The sequence below is a fragment of the Monodelphis domestica genome, chromosome 5, assembly GCF_027887165.1.
Source record: "Monodelphis domestica isolate mMonDom1 chromosome 5, mMonDom1.pri, whole genome shotgun sequence".
In the NCBI taxonomy this organism is placed as follows: domain Eukaryota; kingdom Metazoa; phylum Chordata; class Mammalia; order Didelphimorphia; family Didelphidae; genus Monodelphis; species Monodelphis domestica.
Window position 1 is genome coordinate 275,642,936 of NC_077231.1, and position 18,412 is coordinate 275,661,347.

General features: G+C 36.3%; 1 protein-coding gene across 7 annotated transcripts in view; it reads left to right on the forward strand.

Annotated features, from left to right (window-relative positions):
- Window positions 1-18,412, forward strand: part of CDK14 (cyclin dependent kinase 14) — a 648,447-nt gene that overhangs the window by 176,681 nt on the left and 453,354 nt on the right. For all 7 annotated transcript variants that reach the window (XR_008912449.1, XM_056800182.1, XM_056800184.1 and 4 more), the window contains one exon: window positions 12,620-12,865. Coding sequence is in view for 6 of the 7 variants with exons in the window: in XM_056800182.1 (XP_056656160.1) it covers window positions 12,620-12,865 (246 nt within the window). In the remaining variant the exon portion in view is untranslated. The remainder of the gene's footprint in view (window positions 1-12,619; window positions 12,866-18,412) is intronic.

The following is an 18,412-nucleotide window of genomic DNA, read 5'->3' on the forward strand; positions in this document are numbered from 1 at the left end:
TACTTGCAATTCTTAAGTCATCCGCTCTGAAATTCAGGTGATTACTGTTTTTAATGGTTTAATGATAGTGGTGAAACCTTCTCACTGTTTTGATCTTATTATTCTTGTTGAAATAAACGGCATCAGAATGGTAATCAAGGCTTCCCATGAACCTGTCTTGTTAAATCATTATGCCTAGGTGAGCAAATAGGAAAGATGCTAATGCAGAACTTCCCCAGACTCAAGCATTAACGTTTGACATAGCCCGAGACACAGCTTTTCAGTGACCTGATAGGAATAGACTCCTCTAATAATGTTTTCAAAGCCTTCTGATTGGGAGGCAGCCCCGGTGTGAGGATGTTTCCCCCTCTTATAAGTAGTAGGTGAAAGCTTATAAGTTCCAGATTGCATCAGCCCATTCTTTTGACTTGTTTTGATGTCTAAGTTAAAAAGAAGAAAGATTTGTGATAGCCCTCATCTCCTCTTGAAGAAGTAAACACAAGACACATATAAGGAGAAGTGAGCATTGCCGCTTCAGGAAGATTTCCTAAGATATTAAAAGCTTGTTTCCAGACACTTTTAAGTGAAATTGATGAGTTAAGAACCCGCTTCATTTACTTAAAAGCTTGACTTCTTTGAAGTACGACATGCAGTTTCTTTTAACTAAATAAGACAGCTAATGACAGCAGTATAGTGAAGTAATGAGTACCCAAAAATTGTGACCACTTTTTGTTTTCTTTTCATTAGATGGAATGACAAAAAGGACGTGTCACCTGTTTAGAGAGTTTCAGATTTCATTTATAGTGACAGATTATTTGAGAGTAATATAAACCCTTTACAATGATTTCATGTATATTAGAAAAGAATTCACTTTACAAGTCAGTTTTCATTAAATTCAGTGATCTTAGAATATATGTAACATGCAGAGAATCTCTTCTCCCTTCTCTATTTCTCTTGGTTTGGGGTAGAAACTAAAATAATAATTTTTTAAAATCACAGATTTTAAATTAGACGGTGCTTATCTTAAAAACAAATATAAAATCTCTTAAATTATATTAAATTTTGCTTGTTCTTGAGATCACAAATTTTATCTTTGGAAGGAGCCTGGATTTTTTAGACTTTTAATAAAACCTCTTACATCTGTTTATATTATATTGTCCTGATGCACTATAGTTTTTTAGAAGGTTTAAAATGGTGATGGAAACTTTGAACATATACATCTCCTTGTGTACATATTCAGATTTGTTATCTTAATTGGTTTCTTCAGCTTTGTTTACAGTCTATAAATATTGCATTTCAGAATGGACCATAGAGTAGGAGAATTAATGATGAGCAGTTTTCAAAGAATGGCACCTGATTGCACCATCTATGTCACTCTTTGAGGGGTATAATGATTAGGCTTGTGGTTTCATTGAGACCTTTTTGAGGAAGCTCCATCTTTTTGCAGCATATAGTCTTAGAGAATTAGCTAGACTCAATTAATCTATCAGGCATTTACTAAGCACCTACTATGTGCCAGGCTCTTCTAAGTGCTGAGGGTATGAGGAAAGGGGGAAATCGTCACTGATCTCAAAGATCAGGATTTAATGGTAGAGACAACATACAAACAACTATATATAAACGAACTTCAGGCAAGAGAAATTAGAGATAATTTTAGAGGGAAGACATCTATTATTAAGGGGGAGTGAAAAATGTTTCTTGCAGAAGGGAGGATTTGAAATGAATCTTGAAGAAAGCCAGAGGGGTCAGGAGACAGAGAGAAAAAGTTGAGCATTCTAGCATGCCATTTCCTAATATTGGTACCACTTGACATCCTACCCAGCCAGGGAGAATGGAGAGTATGGTGTAAAGTTTGAGAAGATGGGAAATGTAGGATAGGAAAAGTTCAAAGTACTGGAGTTTATTGAGCAGGGACACCAGATATGTGTTTTAGGAAAATCACTTTCATTGCCATATGGAGGATGGCTTGGTTTAAGGAGAGACTTGAGATAGAGACCAGTATGAGGGCTATTGCAGGAGTTCAGAGGAGAAGTGCTGATATCTATAGTAGGATAATGTCTGTATAAGTGGAGAGAAGGATACATATAGGGGAGATGCTATGAAGGTAATAATGACAAGATCTGGCAGGAATCTTTGAAGTTGGGAGGTGTTATGTCATATTTATACACCCTAGCAATTGTACCTGAATATATATGGTTATATGAATCTAGTGGTTTTTGAAAAACTTTTTTTTTTAAACTTAAAAAAAAGAGACAATTGCCAATATCTTAATTGGGTATGAATTTAGTGCTGGATGGTAATTGTAGTTCCAGGAACAACCTACCTAAGATCAGAGGTTTAATAGTTGAAGTTCAGCCACCAGGTGATTAATTTTATCAATTAAAATTTTTTTGTTTGTTTTGAAGTCTATTGAGAAATATTCATGTATTTGAGGCTATGTTAGATCATGTGAAGATTTCCCCTTTTTAACTGAGAAACATCATGCATGTATTATGGAAATGATCAGTAAACATTTATGTTGCCATGTTATGTTATCTTTCCCACTAGGCTTTGATTAGAGGGTGGCTTCCCTTAGGGAGATATCTCAGCAAAGGGTAGCCTATTCCATTTCACCTTAGACAGACTCCTTTTTTAATTTATTTTTTGATATTTACCCTCTGTCTTGGAGTTGAAGGGAAAGGGCTAGGCAGCTAGAGCAAAAGGACTTGCCCAAGATCACACCGCTTGGTAGTATCTCAGACCATATTTGAACCCAGGCTTGATGCTCTATCTACTCTGCTGCCTAACTGCCCTTTCAGCCACTCTTAAAGGTAGATAGTTGAAGAAAATAGGAAAATTAATGAGTAAATTAAACATTTATTTGGCTCTTAATATATACAAAACACTGTGCTAAGTGGTGAGGATTCAAGTAGAAATCTGAAAGTCCCTGCATTTAATGTGCTTCCATTCTAATGGGGAAGACAACACATCAAGGTTTCAGTTGCAAGTCAATTGGTGAAATCCCATCATCCTTGGGGTACAGTGACTAAATAGGTTTTAATGACTCTTCTTTGATGCCATTATTCAATGTCACCATACTCAAGGCTTTTGGTTTAAGGGTCCTTGGCTTTCATCATCAGAGTCCAAGAAGAGATGATGGTGGTCAAGGTGATAGTGATGTTCTGACTTGAATGGCATCTGGGGCTGCCTCTTTTCTTTCCCTCAGGTTGCCCCATTGCCCAGGGTAGGCTGAACTGTTTGCCTTGTGTGTAATAATTGATTGACAGTTGTTATAGATGTCACAGGAATAGTTTTTTCAAATATGTATTGAATAACTACTATGTAAAAAGCCCAGTGTGGGGTACCAAGGGAAATGAAAGGTAGCCTTTCAATTGAGCACGATTTGCTAGTTTTTTCTTTCTTTTTCAATTCTTCATCCTTCTTGTAATTAGGCTGTTACTGTCTATCAAGAAGAGGTAGTATCTGAAAGCAGCGGAAGATGGCACGTCGAAATAAGTTAAGGGATACTTTGGTTTAGACCTTCTGCAGAATCCTCAGAGCCCTTTGTAAATTAATGCCATTTGTCAAGTGCCCATGAATGTCAAACATTTAGCACTAAATTCTGTAAGGGAAGAAGGTGGAGGAAGAGGAAGGGAAAGAAAAATGATGTCTCAAATTTCTCATCTACCCCAGGTGAGAAGAAACAAAATGTTCTGTACATATGGGATTAGAGAAATTCACTGAAGTCTTACTGGAAGGCCTCCTTGTGGTCTTCAAGTGATCTGTGTTCTTGAAAGCTGTGTTCACCAGATTGGGGACTCTGGCAGTCAGTCAGCTAGCATTCATTAAACACCTACTAAACAAAAGGTCCAGTACTGGACCCTTTTGACCCTGGAGCAGCTTAATTAAAATCAGGGAAATTACTGGAATTTTGGCTTCTGATAAATGAGTTTTTTCATAGTCACTTTGTAAAACCTTGACTCTCAAGATAGGGGTTGCTATATGAATTTGTGGAGGGAGTACCAATAGTAATTAAAATTTTAAACTAGTCAGGTATGGAAATATCCAAGTATATACATGGATATACTTCATATTTTCATTCTGGTAAAGAAATCAGTGGAGTGCAAACAGCATTTTCTGACTAGAATTGACTTATTTCCACCTAGTTCACCCATTCAGAAATACTATATGTCTTTTAAGACCTAACACTGATAAAATTTCTCTAATTTCTACAACTAAAAGTGATTTAGGAACAGCTAGGTGGCTCAGGGGATAAAGGTCCAGGTCTGGAGACCGGAGGTCAAATATGACTTCATGCATTTCCTAGTTGTATGACCTTGGGCAAGTCACTTAACACCAACTGCCAAGTTCTTGTTGCTCTTTTACCTTGGAACTGATACTTAGAATTGAATCTAAGATAGAAAATAAATGTTTAGGGGGAAAAAAAAAGGATCTCTCCCTCCTTGAGTTTTTTCTAGGTACTTGCTTCATTCTATTTGTGTTATGGATATTTGTATATATATATATTTATCCCTCTCTGTTACATGTAAACTTCCAGAGGCCAGGTAACATGTCGTATTCATCTTATATCCATTTAGAAATGTGTCCTTTGTTTAAGCATTTCATAAATATTTAACTATACATTCATCAAACATTGGGTAAGGCATAAAATGGTAGATCAATTATATTAGGAAGGGGTGGATAAAGAAAGGTCTCTTGGAAGAGGTGAAGTTTAAAGAGGATTTTGATGTAAGTACAGGCATGACTTATCTGAAAGAGAATGGACTGGGGGAAGCAATTCATAACAGGGACACTAGCACGGGCCACGAATTTCAGAGACCTTTAGACTGGAAAGATGTCTTAGATATCAGCTAGTTCCATTCACTCTTAAAAGACAAGAAACTGAATCTCCCAGATGTCATTTGGCTTATCCAAGGTGAACAGCAGCAGATTCATGGAGGACCTCATAATAAGTCTGACCCTCAGCCCAGTCTTCTTTTTAACCCATTATAACTGCCTCTCAGAAGTCATAAAATTTAACCTTTCATAACTTGCCATTTCCCCGAGAAAGGAGTGGCTAGAGAGTGTGTCAGGGGATAACAAGAAATGAGAGTGGCAATGTGGAAATCCCCAAAGAGCAGACCAGTTTAGATGCCATGTCTTAAAGCATTAGGGCAGCCACTGCAGAGTCTTAGGTAGGGGAATTTCAAGTTCAAAATCATGTTTGTAGACGATGTCGCAGCAGCAGTGAATAAAAGGTTTGGGGAATGGCTATGAATAGAAACAAGGAGATGCGTTTTAACAATCTAGGGGAAGAATCTGTGTGTGTATATTATATGTATTATATACACACACACTTATAGAGGATACAAATCTGAGATACTTGAAGGGAGAAAGAATTGGGTAAGACTAGGCATTGGGCTGATTGTGAGGGGTAAATGCCATCTCAGATGACTTACAGAGTAGGAAAACCCAGGAAAACTGGCATCACTGATGATGGCGGAGGAATGGAGAATTGAGAATAGGTGTGTGCCATGGAGAAATGGCGTTGAATTTAGTGTTAATAAGAATATGAGTTTTTATTGATAATTGACAATATAGAATTATATGTCTTCCACCCCCACCCCCAGGTTTTTTAAGACTAGGACTTCAGACTACCACATACCATTTCACTTCCTTTAGCAAACACGTCCCTCAGCACTGTTGCTGATGGAAGTGGGAATCTGAGCCCAGCATTGTAGGCTAGACTGATTTTGACCTGAACTATAAATCTTAGCTCTAATGCAATCAGACCTCATAGTGACTAGCAAGGCCATCTGACATTGATGCTGCCAGATGAAAGAAGACAATAAGTCAATATTAGAAATCAGATTTTGTAATATCTGTGTTTTTCCTTCATTTCTGCTGGCACCATCTCCATTGAAATAATTGTTTCACTAAACTGATTGCCTAAGGAATCTAAGTCTTTTTAAAAAATTAACTTTTATTTATCTCTTTTGTTTTTACATCATCTTCATTTCCCAGTCTGACTATATTTATAGTATCCCTTACCAATGCAAAGAAGGAAGTGAAGTGCCATCTTTTATCTATTTTTTAAAAAACCCTCTGCCTTAGAGTTAATACTAGTATTGACTAGGCAGTAAAGACTAGGCAGTGTGTGTGTGTGTGTGTATGTGTGTGTGTGTGTGTGTGTGTTAAGTGACTTATCCAGGGTATCATGACTAGGAAATATGGGAAGCTAGATTTGACCCAAGACCTCCCATCCCTGGACTTGGCTCTCTATCCAATGAACCACAGTAGCTCTCTCCTTCCTATTTTTTTGGGGGGCCGAGCATGGTCATTATTATATCATAGCATTGAGCCCCCCATCTTCTGCTTACATCACTTTGCATCAATTCATGGAAATCTTGACTTTCAGACCTAAACTGCCTTCCTGACTCCAGGCCCAGCATTCTGTCTACTATGCTGCCTAGTTGACCTGTAGCTTCCTGGTACCAGGTAGTCATCCTGTTTGTATTTCTTACAGGACAGTAACAATTCATTACATGACTGTACCACAACGTATTTAGCCTTTATGTCTAGTTTTTCCAATTGCAAAAAGTGCTACTAGAAAATCATTTCACATAAATGAGACGTTTTTTCCTTCTTGGTTTTGTTTTGTTACTAACCTTTTTGGAGCAGTTGGAATCTTTGCCTTAAAGGATATGGACATTTTAGTCACTTTTCACAAAATTCCAAACTGATAACCATTAAAAAATGTTTTTCCAATTCTTTTAAAAATGTTATTTACCAATAATTCCTCTCCTCTCCAAAATAGATTTTCCCTTTTAATCATGACCACATTTGATAACAGCCCTCATTCTACACATATGAACCAACAATTCTTTGCCAAATGGAAATTTACTGTCCATCCTCTGAAATCAAAATTGATCATTTCATCAGCAAAAGACTGATGTCTTGTGGTAGTGCTTTCCTTTATATTATTGTAGTTTCAAATAAATTATTTGCTTGGTTTTTATTTGTTCAATGTAATTTAATTCAAATCTTCCTGTACCATTTTTCTAGTTCTTTATAATCATTATTTTTGATGGTCCAACAGGATTCTATTCCTTTCATGTACCACAGTTTTAGCTATTCCTTAACTGATGGATGCTCACTCTGTTCCTACTTATTTTATTTTATTTTTGGTACCAAGAAGCTATGGGGCAGCTAGGTGGCACAATGAATAGAATGCCAGTTCTGCAGTCAGGAAGATTCATCTCCCTGAGTTCAAATCTTGCCTCAGAAACTTAGTAGTGGTGTGACCCTGTTTTCCTCAGTTTCTCTATCTATAAAATGAGCTAGAGAAAAAGACAAATCACCCTAGTATCTTTGCCAGGAAAACCCTAAATGGGATCTTAAAGAATTAAACAGGGCTGAATAGACCAAATAACATCAACACCAGGAAGTGTTGCATAGTTATAGAACTGATTTCCTAAGACAGAAGATCAAAGTTTGAGTCTTAGGTTGGTTATGTGACTTTGGCCAAAGTCCTTGATCCTTCAGTGCCCCAGGCAAAGAAGGTGGGACTATGTGTTGATGGAGAAATTTCTTACCTGGAGTTTCTAAAAGGACTTCACAACCTTTAAGGAACTATGTAAATGTTTCTTCTTCTCCCTGTAAAGTTATGGGAGCAAATGAAAGCAAACCTATAAAGTTTAAGGACCCGTCACAGTTCTTATCCAAAAGAAGGGGAGAGGCACTATGCAATTTTTTTTTTTAATGCCTGGGATCTGTCCCTCTTTCTTTGATGTCTTTGGAGTGGTAGGTCCAGTGAAACATGTCTTGATCAGAAGGCATGAATATTTTAGGGACTTTTCCATTATATTTTGGTATTGTTTTCTAGAATGGTTAGACTAATCCACACTAGTTATCTTTGTTCCTCTTATTCTTCTTGTTTTTTTTTTTGATATCCTATGAAATACAGTTTAATAATAATATGCTTTAAAAAAGGAGAATTAAAGAAAAAGATAGTTTTATCATTCCTTATCATCAGCTGGTTAGAAGAATATGATATGAGGTATTCCTCTAAGAATGCTTACTGAATATGCTTATGGCTATTTAAAAATTGTTCACAAGTCTGAAGGCTTCTTCAGGACTTTTTATTTTTTCAAAAACTTCATCTGATATCTTGCACAAAGGAAAACTAATAATGTCTCTTTTGGTTAGAGTTCATTAGAATTCAACTTGTGAAGAGTAGTTCAGATATAGAATTCAGGACAGGCTGGGTATTTAATATTTAATTAAAACTAAGTCTTTGGTTTCAGTAACTTGCACAGGCTTTTTCCTACTTGCTAACTTTTTATTCCAGATACATTAAGGATGGGAAATAGTGTTTTCTATCATAGATTGCCACACATTAAGAAAAAACCAACTTATTCAGTGAACTTATTGAAACACCTTATAAAACATATAGATACAACTTATCCAATGTATGTTTCCAGTGAAATATAATATAATGATCTATCATCTGTAATATAACATATAATTATAATAAATTAATAAAACCATTATTGCTCTAGCTTTTTTTTTTAATCAAGAAAGTAAGTCCTTGAACATTAAAACATCTACAATGTGCCAGACATGGTTCTAAATACTTGGGATGTAAAGGGAAGAAAAAGATAATTCCTGACTTTAAGGAGCTCACAATCTAATGGGCGAGACACATGTCAACGACTTTGAACAAATAAGCTGTATGCTTGATCCCTTGGAGATAATCGACAGACAGAAGGCAATAGACTTAAGAGCAATTGGGAAAGACTTTCTGTGGATGGTCGGAGATGGAGAAGAGAGAGAATATCCTAGGCGTGCAAATGACTGGAGTTGGGAAATTTGAGTATTTTATTCCAACAACAGTGAGGAAGCCAGCTAAACTGGATCATAGGGAGTGGGGGAGAGGACTAGAAAGGGATGGTTAGGAGTTCAGGTTATGAATGCCAGGCAGAGAATTCATTTTACATCTTATTCTGGAGGTTAGTGGCAACCACTGAGGTTTACTGAGCAAGGGAGGAGAGACTTAGTTTGGATCTGCACTTTAGGAATATCACTTAGCATCTGAATGGAGAATGGACCAGAGTGGGGAGAAACTTGTGCCAGGGAGATGAACTAGTAGGCTGTTGTAATAGTCTAGGGGTGAGATGTAAAATCCCTATACTAGCCTATACCAGGGCAGTGGCAGTGTGAGAGGAGGGGAGGTGGGGGATATGGGAGAGATGTGATAAAGGGAAAATCAGCAGGCTTTGGCAACTGATTGGATATGGGGGAAGAGAATGAGGAGTTGAGGATGACCCTACATTGGCATCCACCTAGCTTGAGTGACTTGGAACATGGTGATCTCCTCCACAATAATAGGGACCTTCTTAAGTGGGGTGGGTTAAGGGGAAAAGATCATGAATTCAGTTTTGATCATGTTGAATTTAAGATGTTTATGTCATATCTATTAGGCAGTTGAAAATATAGATTTAAGGTCAGGAGGAAGGTTAGAGCTGTATACATATAAGTAATAGTCATCTATATAGAAGTAAAATTAAATCCAAAGGAGTTGATAAGATCACCAAATGAACTAGTATGGAGAAAGAAGAGAAGAGACCCTAGGGTGGAGCTTTGGGGAACACCTAATATTAGTGGGTATGACTTAGATGAAGATTGAGCAAAGAGGACTAAGAAGGAAGGTTCAGATAGGTAGGAGGAAAACCAGAAGAGAGTAGTACCAGGACAACCTAGGAATAAGAGAGTGAAAAGGAAAATAGGGTGATCTATAGTATTAGAGCTTCAGAGAGGTCAATAAAAATGACAATTAAGAAAAGTCTTTGGATTTGGCTAATAAGAACTTATCGATTACTTTGGAAAGAGTGGTTTCCATTGGATGATGATTGGAAGCCAAACTAGAGAGAGTCAAGAAGGGAGTCAGAAGAAAACCAGCCAAGGCATCTATTGTAGACCACATTTTTCAAAGACTTTAACCATAAAGGGAGGGAAGATATAGGACAATACCTAGCAGGTATGAATAGATCAAGTGAGGATTTTTTTGAGAATGGGGGAAGACATGTACATATCTTAACATAATAATTAACATAACATAACCCTCATCTTTCTGTTATTTTATAACTCCATTTCTCCATCCCTTTTTGACTGTAGCCTTAGTCCCATCTCTCTCAAACTCTCATCTCCACTAATGTCACACTATAAAATGAACCACCCCTTCCAGGGTGTTCCTCTGGGATAATATTACATTTACTTTCATCTTAAATATTTTCCTTTCTACTCTATTTGTCTTCTGGCTTTTACTGAGACCTGGCTATCTACTGATGACATGGTTTCCCTGCCACTCTTTCTATCACTGGCTGAAATTTTTACTCATTTCCCCCAACCCAGTGGTTGAGGTGAGGAAATTGAAATATCCTTTGCTTCCCACTGCCACTTTTAGAGTTCTCTTATCTCTATCATGCAATGACTTTTCCTCTGAGAGGTTCACTGAATATATATATTCCACTCCATCAAAATTCTATTAACTCTTGTCCACTGACCTCTAAGGATTGTAAAACTAAAATACAACAAATATTAAAAAAATTATATTTCAATTTCTTCTTAATGGCCAGTGATAATAGTAACAGCCAGCATTTTGTGGAGTGCTTTTATATATACACATTACCTTATTTGATCCTCACATCTTTGTGAGCTACATGCTATTATTATACCCATTTTATAGATGAAGAAATGAGACTGAGAGAGGTTAAATCACTTACTCAGGGCAAACTAGTCAATGTCTGAGACAGGATATTTAACCTATATCTGTTCAGCTTCCAAGTTCAGCATTCTGTCCATTGAATTACCTCATCACCAAAGTTGAAGAGTAGTAGGGAAAAAAAAAGAAGGAAATGGGAAATGTTATGGTGATGGTACAGAAAGGAAAGATGAATGATGGATAAGGATGCCAAAGCATACAAAAAGGAGAAGAGAGGAAGAAACAGGGAAGAAAATAGCAGAGTGAGAAAGAGAGAATCAGTAGATTCTAGGATAATTAATGAGGATAATATAATAGTTGGAAGAAAACTTAATGATCATACTGTTCAATCTCCTCATTTTCAAAGATGAGGAAATGGAGGCAAGTTACACAGCCAGCTGAAAGTTAAACCTGGTTCTTCTGAGTGTTTCAGTTCCAAGACTAGTGCCTATTCCACTATGCTATATTTATTCCCTATTGTTCCTAATTTTTTAGCTGTTTTAATACATACTTCTTGAGGTAATCCACTATTCAGTTAGGATGGAAATAATTTGTTGTGCTCCAGCAGCAGTCACCAAAGCAATTTCAATCCAAGAGCAAGATTAAATCTAGTGGCAAGTTGGCTGGAGGTTTTCCATCCCTGTGATATAAACATTCAAATTTACTGAGATTTGGTGATATTTATTGAGATTTTTTTTGGTCTATTTACTGGTTCATATTTTTTTTTCTCCTTAACTAGGCAATAATTATACATGAATTCAGTTCCTCATTTTTCTCCCCTTAGGAATGACATGTGACTTCTTAATGGTTTAGAAATTTTTCCAATTGTAGTCAGATGGTAAGCCATCTGTACCATAGTTCAAGTCCAACCTTTCAGCGAGGATGAATTAAAACTCAGATAACAGTGTATACATAAAATTTTCCTCCAACTTGGATTTTTACATTTTGGGTTTTACTGGCTTTCTCATTCAGTTGCTGATCCATGTACAGTCTTTAAGTAATGAACATTAAATGATCATAACAGGTCATAGAATCACAAAATCTAGATTTGGAAGTATCCTTATTTGTCTTCTAGACCAATCCATAGGTGAAAGAATTCCTTATTATTACATGGTTGTCCAGCCTTAGCTTGAAGAACAACCTCCAAAGATTAGAACTCTACTCTTGGGGCAACACATCCAATCTTGGACAGCTTTAGTTGTTAAGACATTTCCCCTGACATTAAGTTTAAATTTGCCTCTTTATATTCTATTTTTTTTCCAATTAAAAAAACCCAACAACCCTTTTCTTCCATCTTAGAATCAATATGGCATATTGGTTCCATGGAAGAAGAGCAGGAAGGGCTAGGAATTAGGATTAAATGACTTGCCTAGCCAGGATCACACAACTAGGAAGTATCTGAACTCAAAGTTGATTCCAAGACCTTCATGTCATATCTGGCTGTCACTGATCCATGTAGCTGCCCTCCCCTGCTTTTTTTGTACGTTAAAAATATTTTATTTATATTGCCTCATAAGCTATTATAACTTTTCAAATTATGGTTAAAGAAAAAAGTTAATGAAATTCAGGTTTGTATTGTGCTATGCAAATATATTTACTATTCATTGGATATTCCCTCTCCTGATTTTGGTATTCCTTTGCCCACTCCCATGCCTTTGTTCAGGCCATCTTTGGGTATTTTTATATTCCTGTAAGTAGACTACAAGGTCCTTGAAGGGCTGTTTTTCTTTTTGTCTTTGTGACTCATGGCCAGTCACAGTGCCTTACATGTCATGCTGGCTCAAAAAAGCTTGTTAGATCAAATTTAATTAAATGCTCTATTATCAAAAAATTTTAGTGCTATTAAAATGGATATTGACTCAATTAATTATTTTTCAATTAATTTAATTATTCTTTCAGATATGTGTCACAAAGATGTCTACACGGAACTGCCCGGGAATGGACTCAGTGATCAAACCCCTGGACACAATTCCTGAGGACAAGAAAGTCCGAGTTCAGAGGACACAAAGCACTTTCGACCCATTCGAGAAGCCTGCCACCCAAGTAAAGAGGGTGCATTCTGAGAACAATGCTTGCATTAATTTCAAGTCTTCTTCCAGTGGGAAGGAATCTCCCAAAGCTCGCCGGCATTCTAGCCCCAGCTCGGTGAGTACCGAACTACCCACCAACTCCAATGATGGCAAACTGTCGAAAATGAGGTGTTGTTGGCAGACCTTCATTCTGCCTTCTTTCAGCATTTGATAATGTGTCTGGCACATAGTAGGCACTTAATAAATGTTTATGGACTCTCTCCACCAATAAATATATATGTTTTTATATATAAATATTTTTTATATTATATATATATAATATATACATATATTATATATATATATATTTATAAATTATAAATGTTTTGGGGAGGAAATAATCAATACAATGGAGACTCCCTATTCGTTAGTCTCTTGGGAAGTTATAAGGAATGACTTAGAATTATGCTTTTGAAGCTTGTTTTCTGTTTGGCTTCCTTTGGAGAAATACTTAATTATGAATGATTTGGCTTTAGAACTCCTTGGAGGGAATATAGGACTAATCAGGATTTATAGGGATCAGAAATCACAATTTTGGCTGCAAATTTTGGCTCCCTGTTATGACTGCCTTGTGTGGTCTTGAGTAAATCCCTTAACCTCACTTCATACATAAGATGTGGGGATTAAATTAGATGGCACCCAGGGTCCCCTCCGGTCATGTCCAGGAAGCCCATCTAGGCAACCAGAGACTGTGTGCAGATTTTTTCTAATGTAAGAGCTGCAAAAAGAAAGAAAATTGGGACCAGGGAAAATGGGAAGTTAAGGAACTACTCTTCCTCCGTATCTGTGTTGGCCATGGTATCTTGGCAGAGATAAGCTTTCCTTTTCATCCCAGTGACTTTTTCAAAACTTGTCTTCCATTGTTGCATTGAAATAGCTTACAATTCTAAGCCAATTTTCTCTTTAATGATAGGTTTTTAACCTCTCGCCAATATTAATAGAAATTTCATGTATCTGTAATAGAAGAAAAGGGACCTTTTGATCACATAGTAATTGCAAAGGGTGACAGGGAGTGGTGCTTAACTCTGCCACTTTGAATCCTTAGGAGAGTTCATCCTTTACAGACCCAATGAAGAAATGCTCTTATTTTGAACCTTTGGATGATTTCAAAAAGTTGTTGAAAGCCAGGAGAGGTTTACTATCGACATCTTCTGGGAAGGAAGAGATCACTTGCTCTTTCAGGAAATGTGGAGATCTTAGAGATCACATAGGGACAGCTTAGCAAAGAGGAATCCAGGATTCTTTTCTACAATATCCCTGGCAAGTGGCCCTTCACCCTTAGGTTTGAAGATCTTTAGTGAGGGAAGAACTTACTATGTCCTAAGGCAACCCAACCTGCTTTTGGTCCACTCTAAGGGTTAATAACTTATTTTTTCTTATATGAAGGTATAATCTGTATCTGGAGCTTTTATTCATTTTTTCTAAATCTGACCAGGGTTCAAATGGAATAAACATATTATACACATTTATGTTTGGGGCTGAATCTGAAATCTGATAACCATAAATGCAGCCTATTCTCTCTGAACTCTACCCATTCTTAGCCCTAATCTAAGTCCAGTTTCCTTGGTTTCCCAATGTTCAAATCATTTGGCTATACTTGTTTGGTTTTTCTACTAAACTGAGAAAGCTATTAGGAAGTGAAGAACACAGTGAAGTCCAGGGAATTTACAATAAATTGCTATTTTTATTTAAATTAGCACTTTCTTAAAACCATTTTTATAGAAGAAGTATGTTGATGGTGTTTGCAATATAACTTGAGTGCTCAGTAGTTTTCAAAAACTTTTTTTTTGCTCTTCTTATGCTGTCATCAATAATCTCAAGTGGTAATATGAAATTTAAAAAAGCATTCACTTTAAGAAATTAAAAATTCAATAGCACAGGTTGGAATGGGTCTTGTGAAATCAACTAAGTAGGCATATAGCTGCAAAAAATAATGTGCCTAACTATAATAAGTGATTATCTCCTTCTCCTTCCACCTTATTAAGAACTCCTTTAATGAAATAACAAACACTAATTAATTACCTATCATATCCTAGCACAGGGATTTAATACAATTTTTTCTAAAGTAAATTGTTTTGAGAATGTTTCAAATGTATATCCAGATAGCCTTTTAAAAATCATTAAAGGAAATATCTATGATTTTAGGATCATGGGACTGTGGACTTAGAGTTGAAAGGGACCATTTAGTCTTTAGTGCTTTTATTTTGCAAGTGAAGAAATAGTCCAGAGAAATTTGTTGACTTGTTTAAGGTCATAGAAATAGTAAATATAAGGGCTGGGTTTGAACTTGGGTCCTTTGACTACAAATCTGGTGAAAATAAGTTCCTAAAATTCTGTGTAACCCCATCCTTATAATGGAAACTTTCCTTCCTTCCTTCCTTCCTTCCTTCCTTCCTTCCTTCCTTCCTTCCTTCCTTCCTTCCTTCCTTCCTTCCTTCCTTCCTTCCTTCCTTCCTTCCTTCCTTCCTTCCTTCCTTCCTTCCTTCCTTCCTTCCTTCCTTCCTTCCTTCCTTCCTTCCTTCCTTCCTTCCTTCCTTCCTTCCTTCCTTCCTTCCTTCCTTCCTTCCTTCCTTCCTTCCTTCCTTCCTTCCTTCCTTTTTCCTTCCTTTTTCCTTCCTTTTTCCTTTCTAAGCATTTTTTTGGAACCATCAGCAGTAGGGCTTTCATAGATGGTAGAATTCTCTAGCACTTAGTACATGTTCCATTATAGGTCAGAGTTAGCATAGTGGCTTCTGTATTAAGATTTCCAGGGCCTGGCCTTAGACCACTTAGCCATAGGGAACTCTATTCTCATGGGTGCTCTAACTCAGCGGGTGAATTAGCTGCATTTCCATTGCCCATACCCATGTTCTTCTCTCCTGGGAAAACAATGAAGAATCCCTTGTTCCTTTATTCTGAGAAAATAAGTGAATTACTCTCTTTTCACATTTTACATCTCTGTGAAATTATTGACCGCCTGTACTCTTGTCCTTTTTACCAATGAACCTTTTGCAAATTTTATTTCCTAATATACTGTCTAAGCATGCACTGTTAAGTAAAGAAGTGATGAGTAGAAAATATAGGTATCTGTCCATGAAATTTCCTTCCCTCTCTAACACATTTCTTTATTGGTGGCTAAAATCATGTTCCATCATAATTAGATGTTTGAGTGATTTTTTAGATTTTCATCATTTCTCCAAGATAAAAAGTAGGCTGATAAAAGTTGAAAATTTTATTTTAAAAGCACAGCATGAAAACTTCAGATTTTGAGCTACTCTGAGCCTTCCTTCTTCCTTTATCTTGAAAGGATATTTGCATTCTAGGGACTGTTTCTGTACAGTTACTCTTCTGTAGCTCAGAATGAAATATATATATTTTAAAAAATGTTGGAATGGGAGGTTGGCTTGGATTTAAGCCCTCTTAGTATACAGAAGATTACATGGACACCCTTCTTTTAGGACTGCCAAGGCACTCCTCTGTATAGATTAGGGATAACTTTTGCAAGGACATTTTATATTTTCAGTATTTTTTGTGATGTCAGGGTGATTGATCTTGAAATTAGAGTAGATTTCCATAACGCCTACATATCAATTTCACAGGACAAATAAAATTGATTGTTTTTACCACTACATGTGGCAAAATATTAATTTTCTGACAACTCAGTGTTAATGGAATGTACTTTAACTAGAGCAGTTAATGCATCTGAATCCATTTAATTAGATAAATAGAGTACTTTGAACCATCAGCATTTTCTCAATTGCAATTTTGAACATTTCCTCTGGTTTGAGTGGGGGTGTTTTCCTGAGAATATTTCCCCATTTGTCTAATTTTCTCATTTTGGTTTTGTTAAAGCATTAAAGCTTAAATATGGTTTTGACTTGCATGAAGAGATTCTATTTGTTAAATACATCAGGTCTTTAAGGAAAAACAATTAGATGGAAATCTATAATTCACACATTAAAATGAGTGTATATAAACATCTATAAAATGACCTTAATTCACATATAACACACATGTATATACACACAAATATGCATGCAAATATACATATACATACATGTTTATACCTAGATACATATACCCAGGCATAGAAACATATACATGTCTATATATATATGTGTGTATGGATGTATATAATGCAATCCATATACACATTTTTCTGTCTCTCTTTCCATCCATCCATCCATCCATCCATCCATCCATCCATCCATCCTTCCATCTATCCATTTATCTCTCCATCCATCATCCATCCATCCTTCCATCCATCCATCCATCCATCCTTCCATCCATCCATCCATCCATCCATCCATCCATCCATCCATCCATCCATCCATCCATCTTGCAAGGGACCTTAAACCTTAGATGTCATAATCTATTGATCTCATTTTAGGTATGAGGGAATGAAATGCAGAGAATTGGTTAGTAAATAGCTGAACCAGAACTAAGTTTCTATCTTCAGTTCCAATACTCTTTCTACTAACATGTGGGAGTACACTGGTTGTTAATTCAATCCGGCAGGTATAGAATATACTGTCACTTATCTTTCATTTTTAGACTAAACATCTCTTCTTCAGATATTATATTGGTGATCCCCCCAAATGTTACTGGAAATTTTCTGTGTGTTTGGTTGGAAGACTAAAATCTCCTAAAGGAGATAACTGGCCAGTCTGCTTTTTTGGGCTTTTTAAGGTTTTTCTTAGGTTGAAGTTACTCTTATATAGAAGTACCTCACTAAACAGATAGACTCCCCTTTATGATTTTAAATAATTTACTGTGGAACTGTGAACATAATATTTTTCCCTTGAAGATCATTTCATATTGAAGTTTAATATAGTTTTAAAATTTTTCTATTTAAAACTTAGGCTCAGGAGTGTGATGGTAAAGTGTGACATTCTCAAGCTGTTTGATGGTGATGAAAAATGCATGAGAACAGAACCCACACAGCTCACACAAGGATAGTCAGGTGGTTCTGAATGTAATTTTCCATTAAATCTTCTTTGACTCCTTGTATCTCAGGAGTTTCTGAAAGAGGAAACAGGTGGTCCCTAGTGAATATAATGCCAAAGTCTTAGCACCAAGTTCAGAGGCTGACCTTCTTTAGGAAACCCTTTGCAAACTTATCTTGTGCTAAAGAGACATTTTCCTCTACTTTTTAGGTCACTTTCCATTTCCAAAGTTTCTGATTCCTTTCCTATGAGAGGTCTTCACCTTTTTGTGTGTGTGTTTATGGATAGCTTTGGCAGTCTGTTGAAGCCCGTAGACCATTTCTTGGAATAATATTTTTAAATACATAAAATAAAAAATCATATGATTACAAAGGAAGTAATTTATATATATATATTTATAATATTTATTTATTTTATATTATTATATATAATATATTTATTATTGAAGTACAGTTATCAAAATATATTGAAAAACATACACACAAGTTCCTAGACCTCCCCCAATCAAGAACTTCTGCTTTATAGGTAGATTTACAGCATTTAGAGTAGGAATGGACGTCAGCTTATTCACTCCAAACCCTTAGCCCTGGGGAAGTGAGGCAACTTGGTAAAGTCATAGTCCAAGTCACTAGTCATAGATTAGAATTCTGGTTTCCTGATTCCCAATTCAGGGTGCTACTCACTCACTATATCCTGGT